This window comes from Triticum aestivum, chromosome 1A (genome assembly GCF_018294505.1).
Source record: "Triticum aestivum cultivar Chinese Spring chromosome 1A, IWGSC CS RefSeq v2.1, whole genome shotgun sequence".
Taxonomy (NCBI): domain Eukaryota; kingdom Viridiplantae; phylum Streptophyta; class Magnoliopsida; order Poales; family Poaceae; genus Triticum; species Triticum aestivum.
Genome location: NC_057794.1, coordinates 295,788,986 through 295,809,946, shown reverse-complemented (window position 1 = coordinate 295,809,946; position 20,961 = coordinate 295,788,986). Strand labels below are relative to the sequence as shown.

At 43.6% G+C, this 20,961-nt stretch overlaps 1 protein-coding gene across 2 annotated transcripts; it reads right to left on the bottom strand.

The window, feature by feature from the left end:
- Positions 1-510: 510 nt before the first annotated feature.
- Positions 511-5,058, bottom strand: LOC123046771 (uncharacterized). Of its 2 annotated transcripts, none has more exons than XM_044470201.1 (7): positions 4,798-5,058; positions 3,793-3,843; positions 3,068-3,242; positions 2,601-2,767; positions 1,797-2,112; positions 960-1,126; positions 511-867 (listed from the first exon to the last, which is right to left on the bottom strand). In XM_044470201.1, exons 2-7 carry the CDS (start codon positions 3,812-3,814, stop codon positions 716-718), a joined length of 999 nt encoding a protein of 332 aa, XP_044326136.1. In that variant the 5' UTR covers positions 3,815-3,843; positions 4,798-5,058; the 3' UTR covers positions 511-715. The 2 variants fall into 2 exon arrangements, with proteins under 2 accessions (XP_044326136.1, XP_044326143.1); XM_044470208.1 differs by having other exon boundaries at positions 4,771-4,965.
- Positions 5,059-20,961: the final 15,903 nt, after the last annotated feature.

Below are 20,961 nucleotides of genomic sequence, written 5' to 3'. Positions count from 1 at the left end.
ATAGAGGAAGTATCAGATATTCTACCGGAACCTGAATGAATGAGTAGTATTGCAATGGCAGTCACTTTCGCAAAGATGGCCTGTTCTTCCATTAACATTACTACAGCTGCTGCCATTTTTCACTTGATCTTTCAAATAAGAATAACGACCGAATGAACGATAACTAATCTAACAATGGGCACTTACACATGTGGCGTGGCACCGCACTTTGCCTACTAGTTCAGTTTATGCGTACACAAACTATATCTAAAAGTATTAAAACATAGGCTGCAAACCTTAATTATATGGTGTGGTTGGACATAATAGTCACCATGAAGCACTGCCACTGGACGGAGGGCAGATGAAACACCTTCGCTCTCAAAATAAATTATAGACGCAAACTGCTTTACATGGAACCATATGACTATATGATTCATCAACTGGGAACATCCATGATGCACAAAAACTAAGCGAGAGATAACATGGTTCAGCTGAACCAAACATCTATGTAGCGAAACAAGCTAACCAACATAGTTGCATCATCCATGCATATAGAAGTACTTCCGATGACATAATCTGTTCGATACATATATCTAGACATATATGCGTGAAATCATCTCACGTCTCAAATCCAGCTCATTACTACTGAATCACCCCACAAGTTTTTTAGTAGTGCTACCACAACATTATCTCAAATAGAAGTAAACATCTCTCCATCAGGCCATGAGGTAAACATCTAACCATCATTGGATGAACCAACGATAGTGAGATCCGCCTTCACAATGCAGCTCGATCCCACAACATAGCCTCCCGACGGGTCCTTGAGTTTCATGAGTCCAAGGAAATCAGCCCATCCCCAGCCGTGTCCACCAGTAAACACCAAGAGACCTGCGATCACCATAAAAGTAAGATGAACTGTAATCATCATGAAGTTACAGATACTAGCTGCTAGCACTGATACTTGCTAAGGAGAGCTGAACCTGAAGTTGCAGTCAAGCGTTTCCCATTCTTTTGGTCCAGGATGGACAGGGTCATTACAACCACCTTCTTGGACTCGAGATGGAGCTCATCCGATGCATCCAGGAATAAGTACAAGCTGAGGCAATCAGTGCTGTACTTGTCACCACGTGGATAGATGCGGATGTACCTGTGAAGAAAATGAGAACTGTAACTTCAAAAATAATTTGGTACCCAGGAAAATGTATTTGAAGAATGTGGTTAGTTACTGAAATCATAAAGTTGTGGCTGAGCTTGGCTGTAGGCAGGTTAACTTTGGACAGGACATGGTGGCATTACAATTGTACAAAAAAATCTAAACAAAACATCACTAGTTCACTACAGTACAAGATAATGGAGTACAATGTTGCACAAAAACAATCTGAGAAAATAATCGATGGTATGTGGCACATACAAGAATGGGTGGTACCAAATATATACATGAAAATGAAATTTCTAGCTTTTATTCAACATATATTTTAGTACTACATTGGTTTCAGAATTTTTGGTGCAGCATGATTCCAAAAACCTGTTTCTCCTAAAACTGGAATGCGCTACGCATATCTGTAAATATACTAACAGTTCTTTGGTTGTATCAAGCTAAAATGTCCAGTTATAATATCTGAAGGACCTCGCCTTGCACAAAGATCTGGTCATTACTAATGTCCGTTGTCATAAATAAAAGAGTAAAAAAGAAGTTTGTACAGTGACCAGGTATGGTAAGCTAAGGATACGTATAAGCTAAAATGTTGGGTAACACATGCATACCATTTATATAAATCATTTGTGATGTAACTGTCTAACTGGTAACAGGTGCATACCATTTATGCCCGCCAACTTCAAATGTAGGAGAACGGACAAAGTGATCCAAGTCCAGTTCAAGGAAATTGTTCATGTTCCAAGTGTATGTCCCTTTGACGAACCCCTTCTTCTGAACAAAGAGGTTCTGAACTGTGGTATCCTTCTTCTGAACCACAACAGCCTTCTTTTCAGGAGAAGAGACATCAATTTTTAATATCTCCACACCAAACACACAACTATCATCAACTAGAAAAGCAGATGATTTCAGTAGCTCCTGAAGAGGAATCAAGCATTGCTCCTTCGAGTAGGTATTCTTGAAATGGAAGTTGTAGGTATCTGCGGTTAGTTAAAGGTTAGAATATTAGAGAATGAAGAACTTGTATGCAAGACGCAAATATACCAAATAATACTAACCAACCTTCACCCTATATAGCTAAGAAAGCAAGGTAGTGAATTACATCCGAATAATGATAATCAAATTTAAAGAGAAACATGTGTATGCCATCTGAAACATAATAGTCCCAACTGTGAAACTTGTAATGTCTACAGAGAAACTTGTAATGTCTCAAGTGAGAAACATGTCTATGCCATCTGAACCTTCCAAATTCCTGAAGGTCTACAGAGAAACTTGACAGCAAAGAAAATACAAAGCAACTTGTTAACGGTAAAACACAACCATATTTCGATATTTCGATATTTACAGATGTTGACTTGTAATGATGGAATCATGGTATTTAATTCTCAAACTTATGACACACAGAGGACTATGGATTCGTAGCTGTAATATGATGGATGTGCTTGAAAAAACACAACCATGAGACTACCTTTGCATCCGCAGTACATTCCTTTTGTATGGTTGTATATTGACAACTCAAAAACCACATGCACCGTGTGACCTGGCACCATACTTGCTTGGGATATCTTCAGACAAAGAGCAACATATGGCGTTTCAGAACCAATTTCCTTATGCATTGGACTCACTTGCAGGTACCTGGTGAATGAAATCATGCAAGAAACCAAAGTCAGTCTAGCATTCATAATAGAAGTAGGAATGAAGTCTAATTTCTTCACTTCATGCACCATATCAAGTTTTAGCCTGTGACTGTTTGTTTATGAGACTGTGATTGCTAATTTGATTACATCAATGATCGATCAAAACAGTAAATGGCATCCTAAATCAATGTGTATATGGATAACATATAATTACCTTTTCTACTAAAACAAGCCAGGTGGTATTTTTACAGCTAATACATGAATATTGTAGAGTTTCTCCTGCAATTATGGTGCATACCAGTTATACCCAGAGCAGTGAAAAGCGTCAGATTTTGCTGACTTAGCTCCTGTCTCAAGCAGCGATGAGAAGTCATTAATCCTCCATTCTAAATCAGGAACATGGGTCTTTCCAAAGTCCTGCATCCTCCATTCTGAATCCGGAACGACATGGGCCTTTCCTAGGCGTGCACGAGCTGATATTTGCACAAATGCAATAACTCAAAATTAGAAAACAAAGAGAGAACATGCTATGAGAAAAGTCATGTGCATGTTGCAGTTCCAAATGAACAGAGTACAATATCAACAACCCTAAGAATGAACAACAGCACATAAGTTTTTCATGTCCTGATTAAATGAATCAAATCTTGAACGCATATAGTTATTCATGTCGCCAATCAGGTACTTTCTTATAGTATGTCATTAGCTTGTACTACCGCTTCTAATCAACAAGACATCAAGGCCAGCACTCAAACAACTTTGTGTTTCTAGATAAGGAGAGTGATATACTCAACATACTAGCTAGCCATCTTCAAGTAAGAGCTAGGATTTCATATTCCTGCCTTGACTTTTGCCAAGGATTTAATGCTGTAAATTACATCTAACTTTAATAACAGCTTAAAAAGACAGAGTCCAAGCATCTAACTTTTATTTGGTTTTTAAAAAACAGAGTCCAAACATCTAACTTTTATTTTTTGGTTTATTAAAGACAAAGTCGAAACATCACGATTGGCTAGGCATACATACATGAACTCTTGCAGTTGCCCATAGATCTGCCCCTTCCTCTTCAATCCTCCTCTGCAAGTGAGATTAAATCATCAGGTAGAGCCAATCTCAGGTAAAGGTAGCACATCATCATATAGACTACTGGTACTAAGAACCACGGTAGACCAAAAAATTAATTATCATGCCATACTGTTGGGTCAAGAACATACTACAGAATCTTGAGAGGCAGAGCCAATCTTGGTGAAAAATGATGACCATGGCATGTAAAAATCATTACCCGCCAAAATAAAGGAGAGAACAAGAAGTAGAAGTCTCTATACACGAACAGATCGACTATTAAAAACCTACGCGCTTTACCCCTCGATCGATTAGGAAAAGAAGGCCAAGAACTTGCATCCCAAAACCCTGAATCCCTGTTTTGGGAAAAATAATACTGGAAGTCTGAAAAAACATCAACTCCAGAAGAAAAAGTGAAAAATAATACTGGAAGTCTGAAAAATCCAAAAGGTCTGGATGCCAAGCGCGCGATCCGCCGTAAAGAGACGAGATTTGCGACTTCCATGAAGAACCCTGAATCCTGTTTCGTGAAAAGAAAAGGAAAAACCGGAAACCATCAACTCCAGAAGAAAAAGTGAAGAGACGGGATGCGATAATCCGCGCTAAAGACACGGGATTAGCGACTTCCATGAAGAAGCCAAGGAAGAGAGAGACCTGGAAACCCTGAATCCCTGTTTCGTGAAAAGAAAAAAAGAACTGGAAGTCTGAAAAACCCTCAACTCCAGAAGAAAAAGTGAAGAACAGCGTAGGATGCGATAATCCGCGGTAAAGAGACGGGATTTGCGGCTTCCATGAAGAACCCTGAATCATGTTTCGTGAAAAGAAAAGAAAAACTCTGGAAACCCTCGACTCCAGAAGAAGTGAAGAACAGCAGTATGCGATAATCCGCGGTAAAGAGACGGGATTAGCGACTGCCATGAAGAAGCGGAGGAAGAGAGAGACCTGGATTTGGGGGCGGACTGAGAGTACCTCACAATGGCTTCCTCGGCGTTCGTCGGGGTCCCGGAGCCGGAGGTGCGAGGCAGGGGAGTGGGGTTTTAATGGAAGTGTAGAAGGGGCTGGTGGCCTCTCCACGCAACAAAGATACGAGTCACAAAGAGGAACAGCGCTTGCCCCTCACTTTCCTCTCCTCTGTCTCGGCCCGTCCGTCCGTCGCTCCATTTTCCTTCCCGTCTCTTTTCTTTCTTCTCAGCTGCCATTTTACCATTTTGGTGCAAGGTTTCTTTTCGTTGCATTAAAGCTGACTGGCGCGTTCACCATTTTTACTTCTGGGCGACGGTCACAGGTCACACAGAGCAGCGAGAGCACTTGGCCGCCACTTTTCTATCCTCTGTCCCTCCTGCGTCCGTCTCTCCGTTTCTTTTCTCCCTTATCCCTTATTAAAAGCAATAAGAAGCCATTTTCTTGCAAGTTTTTTCTTTTTTTACAATACACTAAAGCAGACTGACGCGTTCACTATTTTGCTTCTCTCTTTCCCCCCTCTCTCACTCTGATTTACTACGTCTCTCGTGTAATCTTGCTGGGTTGGTAGCTGCTCCCTGAAGGAAAACTGATAGTGCGAATGGGAACTCATATTCTCCTCACTTTCCTACTTCTTTTTTGAAAGGAGGCGTGCCTCTGGCCTCTACATCTGAAAGATGCATGCGGTCATCTTATTAAAAAGTCTCAGAAGTACCACAAAGTCATAAAGGTATTACAGCTCGCAAGCGGAGTAAAAAAAAAATGTAAATGCTCAATATTACAACCGTTATGACAACATAAAGGACAAGCTCCCTAGACTCATATCTTGTTATGTGACCGCCATCCAAACCGGTTGAATATAGTCCGTGCTACCATCTTTCACTGGTTGCACCCAGTAACCAATGACTCTTTGGAATCCGTAGGAGTGAGTAAGGACCACGTACGAATCTATATTGTAGCTCTGAAAATTACATGCAAGAAAGTTAAAATATGTTGTCTGTTAAAAATCATATCATTCCCACAATTCCGTATAACCCAAACAAGCGCACATATTCCAATCCGAATACGAGACGCAATAAGATGATCAATCCCAGCTAACCACGTCCTAAATAACGATTCAATGCTAACTGGAGGAGTAATGTTAAAGGCTATATGGATCGTTCTCCAAAGTAATTTCGCGAGTGGGCAATCTATGAATAAGTGTTGTATTGTTTCATCATGATCACAAAAACAACAACGTGAATTGTCTGCCCACCGTCACTTTAGTAAATTATCTTTGATGAGGATCACTTGCTTGTGGACAAACCACATAAAAATTTTAATGCGCAAGGGAACCTTAACCTTCCAAATATGTATCGATCTCGGGATTGGGCCAGAATTAATTAGATCCATGTAAAAGGATTTCATCGTAAACACTCCGATTCTAGCCAACTTTCAGTGTATCGAATCGGGTTTGGTCGGATAATTGAACATCTATCAATCTCCGTACCAAGTGCATCCAAACATTCCAACGCTCCCCAACTAACGCTCGCCTGAATTGAATATTCCTTACGTTGCACAATATTATACATGGTGGGGTATTTTAAGGTTAGTGACGTCTCCCCTAACCATATATCCTCCCAAAATCTTGTTGACATCCCATTGCCCACCAAGAATTTGACCCTCCAAAAGAACAAATCTTTCGTTCGCATGAGCCCCTTCCAGAATGGCGAGTCAGTTGGTCTCGCGGTGACCTCGGTTAGTGTTTTCGATTGTAAATACTTGTTGAGTAATATTTGTGCCCACATACCATCCGTCTCTGCTGCTAACCTATAAAGCCATTTACTCATAAGGCATTTATTCTTAATTTCCAGGTTTTCAATACCGAGCCCCCCCTGGTCCTTGGGTCGGCATATTAAATCCCATCGTGCGAGGCGGTGTTTCTTCTTAGTATCATATGACTGCCAGAAGAAACGAGATCGAAAGAAATCAAGTCTCTTCTGCACCCCCTTCGGAACCTCGAAGAAAGATAACAGGAACATCGGCATACTAGTAAGTACTGAGTTAATAAGTACTAGCCGACCTCCATATGACATTAGCTTGCCCTTCCAGCAGCTAAGCTTTTTTTCAATTCGATCTTCGATGCATTTCCATTCTTTATTAGATAGCTTACGGTGATGAATCAGTGTGCCCAAATAACTAAAGGGCAAAGAACCCAATTCACAGCCAAACAATTGTCTATATGTGTCTTGCTCCTCTTTCGCCTTACCAAAGCAGAACAACTCGCTCTTATGAAAGTTGATTTTTAATCTAGACAATTGTTCGAAGAGATAGAGTATGAGTTTCATATTCCGAGCTTTTGCGATGTCATGTTCCATGAAAATGATAGTGTCATCAACATACTGTAAAATGGAAACTCCCCCATCAACCAGATGTGGGACAAGTCCATCCACTTGGCCGGTTTCCTTGGCCTGCTGATAAGAATGGTCAACATATCTGCCACTATATTAAATAAGAGAGGATACATCGAATCCCCTTGTATCAATCCCTTATGGGTCTGAAAATAATGACCAATATCATCATTAACCTTAATTCCGACACTACCTTTTTGGACTAGAGAACCCACTTGGTTCCGCCATGCCTCATTGAAACCTTTCATGTGCATTGCCTACTGAAGGAAAGGGAATTTAACTTCATCATATGCATTCTCGAAATCCACTTTGAAGATAACCCCATCTAGTTTCTTCGAATGAATTTCATGCAGCGTTTCATGAAGGACGACCACCCCTTCTAGAATGTGTCTCCCAGGCATGAAAGTTGTCTGACTCGGTTGCACCACCGAATGGGCGATCCATGTCAATCTATTGGTACCCACTTTTGTGAATATTTTGAAACTCGTGTTGAGAAGACATATTGGCCTGAACTGCTCGATCCGAACTGCCTCTTCTTTCTTTGGCAACAACGTAATCATGCCAAAGTTAAGAAGAAACTGTTCTAAGTGACCATTAAAAAAATCTTGAAACATAGGCATAAGATCGTCCTTAATAATATGCCAACATTTCCTATAGAATTCCGTAGGGAACCCATTGGTCCCGGTGCTTTATTCGGTTTCATTTGTGATATTGCATCTAGAACCTCTTTCTCAGTAAACGGTGCAGATAGAATATCATTCTCCTCTGACCGAAGCTGAGGGATATCTCCAATAACAAACTCATTAAGGGAAACCATGCTCTCTGTCGGAGGCCCGAAAAGTTGTTTACAATAATTAGAGATATATGCTTTTAGGTTCTCATGAGCCACTATAGTCCCTTCGTCCTGTTCAAGCTGGATTATTTTCTTCTTCCTATGTTTTCCATTCGCAATCATGTGAAAGAATTGTGTATTATCACCCCCTTGGACAACCTTGAGAACCTTAGCACGCAATGCCCATTTGAGCTCCTCCTCTCTAAGAAGAGCTCGTAAGCGTTGCTCAGCTTCGGATTCCGTGGTCTGCACCGCCGCATCAAGAATATTCACTTCTGCTTTTAAATCTAGAGCATATATTAACTCGGTGAGTCGCTCTTTTTCTTGTTTGTAAATCTCACTCTCGTTTCTGGCCCAACCCCGTAAGAATTGTCTCAAATGTCTAATCTTGTTTTGCCATCTCTCTACACTTGATTGTCCACTAACAGGCTTCGCCTCACTTTCCTACTATTCATCTGTTTTGATAGTTTTTCCTTAAACACAGGAAATGTCCATTATATTGGATAAAAAACCGTTAAACAGCTGGCTCCCATTTAGTAAAATACCTTGGAATAATCTTTGCAAGAATTAGAGTGAGGTGGCGAACTCAGGTCAAAACAAATGCCGACAACCATTGGCCCCGACAATTCTTCCCAAACACTTATTTTAATTAAGATAATTAGCATGGTGGTGATTCTTACTCTACTGTCGCCGGGAGGTTTGGGGGTCCCTGTTTAGGAGTACGCCGGCACTCACCGTGTTGGTGTGCCGGTGGGGTTCCGTTTCTCTAGTTTGTGCAGGTGTGTTCCTCTTTGAAGAATCGCTCTCATGGGTCTTGTTCTTTGCTTGCTTTCGAGGATCCTCTCGTCACTGGAGGCGACCACCATAAGAGGCCAGCCCTCGTGGCTTGGTGTGGTGAAACCCTAGTAAAAGATAATGCAACGAATAAAGAAGCAATGGCTTTTGCTCTCTCTTTTTTTTTGCTTGCGACGAGGGTGTCTAGCCAAGCATAGGTGTGCCTTCCTTTGGTGTTGGGTGTTGGATCCATCAAGGTGCTGGCTTTCGTGAGGAAGATGATTTGTGGCAAACAGTGGTGGGGGTACACATGGATCCTATACTGCCAAACTGTGCCAAGATTCTAACAATGGTGTATGTATATAGGTTGTTGGTTGTTCGTTATTGTGTGTAATGGATTCGTGTATCATGACAGTATACATGTTCGTGTGGAGTCGCATACTTGTTCCATGGGATCGCCTAATAGTGGAATACAGAATCGAACATACAAATATAACAGGGATGAGAAAAGGCGGTTCATTATGCGCATTCTTGTTTTGTTCTGGTAGGTTCTTGTTTGTTCTTATCTTTGTGTTTCCTCGAGAAAGAACATTTGTATTAGACCTCCATTTCTGTCAAAGAAAGGGAAGAGATCATCAGTTTTTCTTAAGGATTGTAGGCCTTCAACGATATCAACAAACAAAGCGGTATATTTGCTGAAAAGCCCCAAAGATTTTTTTGAGAATGTTCGTTCTTGCTTAGCATGTTTTGTTGTGGTACATCTATTTAATGTCTCTAATAGTTGTTGAATTGTGACGCCCGGATAATCAAGCTACAGTAATCCTCTGCTAATGATGCCACATCACCACGATTACTGTTGTTCAACTCGCGTAGGATCAAAACCGGTCGAAATTCGAATTTAAAATAAAGTCAAAAATAAAAGTTTTCAAATGTCAAAACTAAAATGTTCTATGTGTGGCAAATAATCTTTGTTTATTTGTCATGTTGGAACCCATAATTTATAATGTGCTTTTAATGCCTAAAATAAATAACACATGGCTAAAATAATTATTAAATACTTTTTAATTAATGCATAAACACAAACTATTTAGTTAATGTGTCAAGTTATTTAAGGTAGTGGAGTTATTTAATAACTCTAATTTAGGTGCTTCTTTGGTATTTTATAAAACTAAAACAAAATAAGCTAGAAAACAAGGAATGTAAAAAGAAAGAAACAACACTCTCCGGGCTTCGACCCACCAAGCCGGCCCACCTACCTCACGCGAACTGGCCCAGCTTCCCTATCCCGTGCCTTCTTCACTGTGCGGGTGACCGAGCGCCCGCGCCAGGTTGCCACCAAGCGTCTTTGCCAGCGTTGGCGGGGGGATAAGGCTCCGACGCCTCGGCCTCCCCCTGCCATCTCTCCCACTCTCCCACTTGCCTCGCTCACTTGCCTCTCCCTCTCCGCCTCCCCTCTTCAGATCTCCCTCCTCCCCGAGCGCATCTGGCGCCACACCGTCATCGACCGCGAGGCCAAGGACTTCACCGCGCCGCCAAGTGATTTCGAGGAGGACCCCCGTCGCCGTCTGTGTTGACCAGGAGCACCAAATCAACCGGGGTTGTACCACAACGTCGCCATCGACCACCTCTTCTCCGCCGATGCCCTCCGTCGATCTGCACCACCACACCGTCCCGAGCCTCCCTCGAGCCCGCTGCCCTCCACGACCGGCTCCCCGGTGAGCATGCACCCCTCCGCCTCGTCATTAGCTTGCCCGTGCCCTGTAGTCGCCCCGCCGTTGTGCCGAGCTCCACCGCCCGCTGTTACAGTCGGACTCGCACCACCTGCTCAGGCCTCGACCCGTGCCTCTGCGCACCCCACCACGCCCGGCGGCCTCGCCTCACGCTCCGCCCCTATTGTTGAGTCAGCCCCCGCTCCTCGCTCCCCTCGCTGACTCCTGCGTAGCCGGCGCCCCGCTCGCTCACCCGCTCACCCCACCGGCCTCTGCTACTGCTGCATCGCAGCCCGCCGCCGCGCACCCGCGCGTGCCCCGCCGGCGACTGGCCACACCTGCCAAGCCGCTGCCGCCTACGCGCTGCCCGTGCTCACCCGCATCCCCCCGCCTCTTCTCTCTCTAACCGCCGCTCGGGGCCGTGTGGCCTCTGCCGTCCCGGGCGTCGCTGTCATCGGCATCCGCACCGTCCGCCCTCGCTGGGCCTCGCGCCAATTCCCCCTGCGTGTCACCGCCGCCCTGCACCTTGCCGCTCCGGCTTCCCGCTCCACCCCGCCGGCCATTGCTGGCCTCCTGCGCCCCCCGCCACCCTACTCCCCGCAATGCTTGTGCCGCGCTGCCCCAGTCTGCCACGCGCGCGCCCGCGCACCCCTCTCGGCCACCAGAGTCGGTCGGCTAGCGAGCCCGTCGTGGCCACGACCTCCCCCCACACCCGGCGGGTTGCGGCCTCCACCCGCACCCACGCGCCCAATAACCCGCCCCGCAATGGCCTATGGGCCACTACCCAATAGGCCCGACCAGCCCCTTTTCCTTAAAAATGTAAAAAAAGGAAATAAAAAAGTGTAATTAATTAATTAGCTCAATTAATTAAACATAATTAGCCTAATCACCTTGTTTAGTTAACTAAACTGTTATACTAGACTGAACAGTGTATGACAGGAGGGCCCACCCTTGTTGACCAGTCAAACTTTGACTGGTCAACTAGGTCCCCCTGGCCCACATGTCAGCCTCTGTGTACAATCTGTGTACACAGGGCTGGGTACACCTAGCATTTAACCTTTATTTTTGAATTAAAATATTTTCAGAATATTGCTAAAACTTTAGAAATTCATAGAAATTAATCTGTAACTCGGATGAAAAAATTTTATACATGAAAGTTGCTCAGAACGACGAGACGAATCCGAATACGCAATATGTTCATCTACCACACGTCCCTAGCATAGCAAACATGCAACTTTCCCTCTCCGTTTCTTCTGACCGAAAATGCCAAACTTCGGGAAAACTTTCCCGGATGTTATCCCCTTCACCGATATCGTGTAGCACTGCGTTAGGACAACCCTAGCTCTGTCTGTTGTATTGTTACACCTATGTTTTCTCTGTATTTATTGTTTCTTCCCCCTCTTCTCTCCAGTAGGCCTCGGGACTAAAGCTGCCGCCGAGTACGACTACGCCCTGACGATCAGTACTTTTCAGCATAGCTTCCAGGCAAGCCCCCCTTTGATTATCCCGATATCGCCCATTCCATTCTCTCATGCTTGCATTAGATTTTTCTACTATAATTGATTGCTCCTATTCTGATGCATAGCCTGCTTTTGTAACCTGCTTATTGTTACCTACCTGTTTAACCTAAATTGCTTAGTATAGGTTGGTTAGTGATCCATCAGTGGCCCCCACCTTGTCCTTGTTGCCCCAACTTCATCATCGACGACTCGATCAACGTGATTGACGACCAGAGCCCGGCACCTCACATCACATCATGCCCCTTTTGTTGCTCGACTCTACAGAGCTACTATCGAGTGCCGAGGGTGATACCTCGCAATGCACTCCTGATGACAACTCTGTAGTGTAGCTATTTGATCGTGGTCAACAAGGGTGGTTCCTCCTTCACCATTCCTGATACAGATCTGTCGTGCAACATCTCAAGTGTGAACCTCGAGGGTGGTTCCTCATATGTTCACCTTGATGATTACATCGAGTGGAATCCACCAAGGGTGATTCCTTGGGTTTTGCCCTTGATGTTTGGACACACGATTACCCGTACTTTACTTGAGACCATTGTTGAAGTTGGGCCGTCCCTGAGGGGTACCCGTGAGTTGATGTGAAAGTCGGGCAGGCCCGTAGAGCACCCGCGAGTTTTCTACGAGGCACGGCCGGGCATTCTGGGCCCTTGCCGTAAGTCCATGAGACGGGGCGACGGGGTCACATTATCGTGAGTCTCTGCTCGTCTCCGCGAGCCCCCAATGCAATAACAGGTTTGGGTATTTGTCCTAAGTTGGCCTTTGGCCTTTACGCACTAACCACCACGCGAGAATAGTTATGGGCCTTGACGTCGCAGTATCAGCCGAAGCTTTGTCAGACGTCCAGTTCAGCATCACGGCACGGTCAGATCGTGCTGGCCATCCGAGGTGGTGCTGGTATTCACCCTGCGTGCAACGATCCGGAGTGCAATGGGCGATGGGCCCAAGACCCTGAAGCGCTTAGGATGTAGACCGGCAGGGACCTCTCTGCTGAGCCTAGGTAGGGTTGCGACATGTTGATCTTCCGAGGCCGGGCATGACCCAGGAAAGTGTGTCCGGACAGAGTGATCGAGCATGTTGGGTAACATGGTGCACCCCTACAGGGAAGATATATATTTGAATACTGTGTCCAAGGTAATGGACGTTCAGACTTGTATCCTGATCTATTACGACTAGAACTGGTTACTTGAGACATGTGATGGATATGTGGCTCCGGGATTGCTTTCTTGTAGGGAGTCGAGGAAGGATCTCTGGGCGTTAATGCTACAACATGCTTGTTAATTATAAATTGTTATTCTTTACTCTTCCACATGCTGCAAGATGCTTAGAGCTACTTGAAGATGCTAGTCTTCGATAGGCTAGGCCTTCCCCTCTATTCTGGCATTCTGCAGTTCAGTCCACATATATATACCTTCCTTTGATACCAATGCATACTTAGTATAGATCTGATGCTTGCGAGTACTTTGGATGAGTACTCACGGTTGCTTTGCTACCCCTTTCCCCCCTTCTTTCTTCTTTCCGGTTTGTTGCAACCAGATGGTGGATCCCTGGAGCTAGATGCCAGCGTCGACGGATACTACTACATGGAGGCCGCCGAAGACCAGGAGTAGTTTAGGAGGTCCTAGGCAGGAGGCCTTGCCTTTTCGATCGTTGTTGCTTCTGTGTTTGCCTTCTCAAGGCATCCTTGTTTAACTTATGTCTGTTCTTAGATATTGTTGCTTCCGCTTATGCTTGTGCTTCGAGCTTATGTATTCGAGCCCTCGAGGCCCCTGGCTTGTAATATAAAGCTTGTATTATTTCTTTTTGTGTCTAGAGTTGTGTTGTGATATCTTCCCATGAGTCTCTGATTTTGATCGTACACATTTGCATGCATGATTAGTTTACGATCGAATTGGGGGCGTCACATGAATCTGATCATTGATGTTTATGTTGCGTCCCATTTTTCTCAAATACACAAGAGCGTGTGTATCATTACTCTTATAAAGAATGCTGGAGTACCAACCTCCCGAGGGATTCAAGGGTGAAGAGAACCTTTTTGCCACCCATTTCCAGTTGGCATGCCACGAGGGCGTCTCGTGGGCTCTCCCCATTGTCCGATCTTCAGGGACGGCACGCGCCCGGGCGACCCATCTCCGTGGCCCATGACGTGTAGACCAAGGGTGCACCCGGAGCCACCGTCATTGGCGGCAGAGGGCGCGTATGTGATGGCCTTTTCGCGTGCGGTCTCGCTCATGATGGGTGAGCCTGACCCACCAGTTGATGTCCCCACCCCGCGTCGGGCTGGTCCAATCGAGGTAGGTGGAGCGTGTGGCATGTCCGCCTATGTCGTCCCATGCGTGAGGGCATGTGTTGCGCTTGCGTGAGTCGGCACGCGCGTGGGGTCAAGCCGGCCAGGGGTTTGCGTTGCGCCCGTGGCGCCGGCTAACCAGACCGTTGCGTACAGAGCATCGATGTCAGCACCGCTGGCGTCGGCTGCCTTTGGCCCCGGCCGGCTTCCCTCGCTCGTGAAAAACGCTCAACCGGGTCGAGAAAAAGGAAATCAGCAGGACAAAAAACAGACACCTCCACTAAGGTGTTGGCCATGGTGTCCTAAGCATTGTCCTGTGCACGGCAGGCCAGTCGGACCCGCTTGTCGGCGACCTTTGCCCCGCACCGGGCTGGTGCTATCATGACAATCGGGTCATACATGCCACCCGTGATGTTATCTCGCGCGCAGCGGTACAGCCAGACCCTCATGTCGGCGCCTTCACCCCGCATCAGGCTGGTTCAATCGCAACAAGCTGTCGCGTCTGCCACCCGCGAGCACCCCACCTCGCCAGCGCGACCCGAACGCCGCTGCGAGTGTTCATTCGCTCTCCACATTCTTTGGCGGTGGTGAGGCGATGGTGGAGCTGGCCTGCCATTCTGTTTGACCTGGGCATGCGTGTGCACCCAGCTCAGCGTTCTCTTGATGTTTTTAAACAGGCTTTTGCCCCGCTTTATATATAAAGAAACAATCGAACAAATTACATGACCGAATGATACAAGATCATGTGGTAGCCCTCATACAATGCCGATCCCAAGATAAATGGATCAGGCAAGACGCACGCGACTACGCAACCGAAAGAGAACACAAAGAGATATGATAACAATGCCATGCAATGCCCTAAAACACCTAAGCTCCACGGCAACGCCCTCACAACGGCGCGAAGCGTCGCCGCTGCCGAGTCCATATTGATACGTCCATTTCGAATCATGTTTTCCTACTGTTATTTATAGTGTTTTAATCAATATAACACTTTGTGGAGTAATTCTAATGCCTTTTCTGTCTTAATATGCAAGATTTACATGAAGAGGGAGATTGCCTGCAGTTGGAATTCTGGACCTGGAAAAACTATGTCAGATATACCTATTTTGCACATCTCCAAATGAGCTGAAATTTCACGGAGATTTATTTTGGCATAAATAAAAAATATTAGAGAAAATAAGCACCAGTGGGGGCCACCTAGGTGCCCACGAGGCACCAGGGCGCCCCCAGGGCGCGTCCTGGTGTCTTGTGGGGCCCCTAGCAAGCCTCCGGTGCCCATCTTCTGGTATATAGGCCCATCTGTCCTAGAAAAAATAAAGGGATGACTTTCGGGATGGAGCACCTCCGTCTCGAGGTGGAACTTGGGCAGGAGCACTTTTGCTCTTGGCGGAGCGATTCCGCCGGGGATAGGGGGAATCGAAGCCATTATCATCACCAACAACCCTCTCATCATGGGAGGGCCAATCTTCATCAACATATTCACCAGCACCATTTCATATCAAACCCTAGTTCATCTCTTGTATTCAATCTTTGTATCAATACCTCATATTGGTACATGTGGGTTGCTAGTAGTGTTGATTGCATCTTGTAGTTGATGCTAGTTGGTTTATTTGGTGGAAGATTATATGTTCAGATCCATTATGTTATTCAGTACCCCTCTGATCTTGGGTGTGAATATGATGTTTGAGTATTCACTTTTGTTCTTGAGGACATAGGAGAAGTCTTGTCATAAGTAATCATGTGAATTTGGTATTCGGTCAATATTTTGATGATATGCATGTTGTTGATTCTCTTAGTGGTGTCATGTGAACATCGACTACATGACACTTCACCATCTTTGGGCCTAAGGGAATGCATTGTGGAGTAGTAAGTAGATGATGGGTTGCTAGAGTGACATACGCTTAAATCCTAATTTATGCACTATTCCGTAAGTGGCTGATTTGGATCCATATGTTTAATGCTACGGTTAGATTTATCTTAATTCTTATTTTGTAGTTGCGGATGCTTGCGAGAGAGGTCAACCATAAGTGGGAGGCTTGTTCAAGTAAGAACATCACCCAAGCACCGGTCCACCCACATATCAAATTATCAAAGTAGCGAACGTGAATCAAACAAACATGATGAAAATGACTAGATGAAATTCCCGTGTGTCCTCAAGAACACTTTGCTTATTATAAGAGATCGTTCCGGCCTGTCCTTTGCAACAAAAAGGATTGGGCTACCTTGCTGCACCTTAGTTACTATTGTTGCTTGTCACTTGTTACAAATTATCTTGCTATCAAACTACTCGTTACTGATAATTTCAGTGCTTGCAGAAAATATATTATTGAAAACCGCTTGTCATTTCCTTCTGCTCCTCGTTGGGTTTGATTCTCTTACTTATAGAAAGGAGTACGATTGATCCCCTATACTTGTGGGTCATCAAGGCTCTTTTCTGGCTCCGTTGCTGGGGAGTGAAGCGCCTTTCGTAAGTGGAATTTGGTAAGGAAACATTTATATTACATGCTAAAATTTACTGTTACTTGTTACTATGGAAAACAATCCTTTGAGGGGTTTGTTTGGGGTATCTTCACCACAACCGAAAGCACAAAGGGTTGCTCCTTGTGAAGGAAATATGCCCTAGAGGAAATAATAAAGTTGTTATTTATATTTCCTTATATCATGATAAATGTTTATTATTCATGCTAGAATTGTATTAACCGGAAACTTAGTACATGTGTGAATACATGGACAAATAGAGTGTCCCTAGTATGCCTCTACTAGACTAGCTCGTTAATCAAAGATGGCTAATTTTCCTAACCATAGACATGTGTCGTCATTTGATGAACGGGATCACATCATTAGGGAATGATGTGATGGACAAGACCCATTTGTTAGCTTAGCATAATGATCGTTTAGTTTTATTGCTATTGCTTTCTTCATGACTTATACATGTTCCTCTGACTATGAGATTATGCAACTCCCGAATACTGGAGGAACACCATGTGTGCTATCAAACGTCACAACGTAACTGGGTGATTATAAAGGTGCTCTACAGGTGTCTCCAATGGTGTTTGTTGAGTTTGCATAGATCGAGATTAGGATTTGTCACTCCGATTGTCGAAGAGGAATCTCTGGGCCCTCTCTGTAATGCACATCACTATAAGCCTCGCAAGCAATGTCATAATGAGTTAGTGATACGTCTCCAATGTATCTATAATTTTTGATTGTTCCATGCTATTATATTATCAACCTTGGATGTTTTATATGCATTTATATGCTATTTTATATGATTTTTGGGACTAACCTATTAACCTAGAGCCCAACGCTAGTTTCTGTTTTTTCCTTGTTTTAGAGTATCGCAGAAAAGGAAAATCAAACGGAGTCCAATTGACCCGAAAGTTCACGAAACTTATTTTTGGACCAGAAGAAGCCCACGGAGTACCGGAGTTGGATCAGGAGAGTCCCGGGCTTCCCACGAGGGTGGGGGGCATGCCCACCCCCCTGGGCGCGCCCCCTGCCTCGTGGACAGCCCGGAGGTCCACCGACGTACTTCTTCCTTCCATATATACCCATATACCCTAAAAACTTCGGGGAGCACAATAGATCAGGAGTTCCGCAGCCAGAAGCCTCCGTAGCCACCGAAAACCAATCTAGACCTGTTCCGGCACCCTGCCGGAGGGGGAATCCTTCTCCGGTGGGCATCTTCATCATCCCGGTGCTCTCCATGACGAGGAAGGAGTAGTTCTCCCTCGGGGCTGAGGGTATGTACCAGTAGCTATGTGTTTGATCTCTCTCTCTCGTGTTCTTGAGGTGGTACGATCTTGATGTATCGCGAGCTTTGCTATTATAGTTGGATCTTATGATGTTTCTCCCCCTCTACTCTCTTGTAATGGATTGAGTTTTCCCTTTGAAGTTATGTTATCGGATTGAGTCTTTAAGGATTTGAGAACACTTGATGTATGTCTTGCGTGGGATAACCGTGGTGACAATGGGTTATTCTATTGATTCACTTGCTGCATGTTTTGGTGATCAACTTGCGGGTTCCGCCCATGAACCTATGCATAGGGGTTGGCACACGTTTTCATCTTGACTCTTCGGTAGAAACTTTGGGGCACTCTTTGAAGTACTTTGTGTTGGTTTGAATAGATGAATCTAAGATTGTGAGATGCATATCGTATAATCATACCCGCGGATACTTGAGGTGACATTGGAGTATCCAGGTGACATTAGGGTTTTGATTGATTTGTGTCTTAAGGTGTTATTCTAGTGCGAACTCTAGGATAGATTTAACGGAAAGAATAGCTTCATGTTATTTTACTACGGACTCTTGAATAGATCGATCGAAAAGGATAACTTTGAGGTGGTTTCATACCCTACCATAATCTCTTCGTTTGTTCTCCGCTATTAATGACTTTGGAGTGACTCTTTGTTGCATGTTGAGGGGTAGTTATATTATCCAATTATGTTATTATTGTTGAGAGAACTTGCACTAGTGAAAGTATGAACCCTAGGCCTTGTTTCAACGCATTGCAATACCGTTTACGCTTACTTTTATCATTAGTTACCTTGCTGTTTTTATATTTTCAGATTACAAAAACCTATATCTACCATCCATATTCCACTTGTATCATCATATCTTCGCCGAACTAGTGCACCTATACAATTTACCATTGTGTTGGGTGTGTTGGGGACACAAGAGACTCTTTGTTATTTGGTTGCAGGGTCGCTTGAGAGAGACCATCTTCATCCTATGCCTCCTACGGATTGATAAACCTTAGGTCATCCACTTGAGGGAAATTTGCTACTTTCCTACAAACCTCTGCACTTGGAGGCCCAACAACGTCTACAAGAAGAAGGTTGTGTAGTAGACATCAAGCTCTTTCCTGGCGCTGTTGCCGGGGAGGTGAGTGCTTGAAGGTATATCTTTAGATCTTGCAATCGAGTCTTTTAGTTTCTTGTTTTATCACTAGTTTAGTTTATAAAAGAAAATTAAAAAATGGAATTAAGTTTTCCTCATACGCTTCATCTTTTTAATATCTTTCATGAGTATGATGGAAAGGAAAATTGTGCCAAAGTGTTAGAAGAAGAATGCATTAAAATGTTTGGCACAAAATCTTTGAATGATGAGCATGATTGCAATGTTGTTAGTATGAACTCCTTGAATATCCATAGTACTAATGATGATTGCACTAGTTATGATGAAAATGTCTCCTATAAACATGTCAATTTTTGTGGAGTGCATTGGGTTTGCAAGTACACACCAAATAGGGAAAGATAGATATTGCAAGAGGCATAAGCATTTAGAAACTAAATTGTTGCAAGAAAGGCTAGATGTTTGTGCTGAAAGATTCAATATTTATCGCCATCCTTGTGAACTTTGCAATGAACATGGTCATTTAAAGCTCCAATGTTATTTGTTTCATGATCAAGTCATGTCCAAAAATTGTGATAACTTGATTACCCTTGAGCATCATAAAGAGCTTAGTCTTCTTTTGGGTTATGAAGAAATGAAACATATAACTGAGGGTATTCCAAAATTTAATCTCGATAAATTTCTTGATTTTGATCTAGAGGAAATTTATATGTATTGTGCGGTGAATTGCATTGAAAACCCTTATATTGCCAATTACATAAAGAAAAGAAAACAAATAGAAGATGAAGAGAATACTAATGAAAGGGAAGAGACTTCCCAATACCCTCCTATTATTTCTTATGATGAATCAGGTAATGAGGAGGAGACTCCTATTCAACCAATCTCATTAATAAGGAGCTCCAAAAAGAGGATTGAACCCACACATGATGTGGCGAAGAAGAAGAAAAGAAAAAAGGAAGAGAGGTAAAAAAATATCTCTCCCAAATAATGTTGCTCCTATTACCGTTGTGCCTCATGAAAATATAATTGTGGAAGATGATGCACTTGATGATGATCTCGTTATGCCTATTGCTTGTTGTGATGATTATGATTGGGAAGATAATGATACTTCTTATGATCTTGAAAATCTTTTTGGCACTTGCTTGGAAGAATATGATAATTGCTATACTATTGGTGCTATCCATACTATTAATGATGGAAGTGATTATGCTTATGATATGAAAAGGCCCAAGCTTGGGGATGCTATGTTTAATGAAGATGAAATTTGTAGTCTCCCAAGTTTTGATATGCAAATTTATTATGATGATAGCATGCCTCCTACTTATGATGATTATATTGATGAAAGTGGGTTTGGAAGAGTGTCAACTTTAGGAAGTAATGATCCCACTATTTTAGAGGATGTTGAATCTTATTATGATAATTATGAAAGTGGATTTGGAGAGGTCATGACTTTATTTAGTGATGATTCCACTATCTTGGAAGAGGTTTCAATCGATTATGATGAGAACAAAGTTGCTACTTATGATAATTACTGTGATGATACATATGCTATAAAAAGTAGTGATGATTATATTTATAAAACTTGTCATGATTATGTTTACCCTTTTTCTGAACATTACTCTTTTAATATGGAAACAATTTATAGTATTCAAGTCTCTTATGATACTCCCACTATTCCGATTGAGAAGAATTTTGCTTATGTAGAGAGTAGTAAATTTTCTATGCTTGTAGATCATGAAAAGAATGCTTTAGGTGCTGGTTATATTATTGAATTCATTCATGATTCTACTGAAAATTATTATGAGGGAG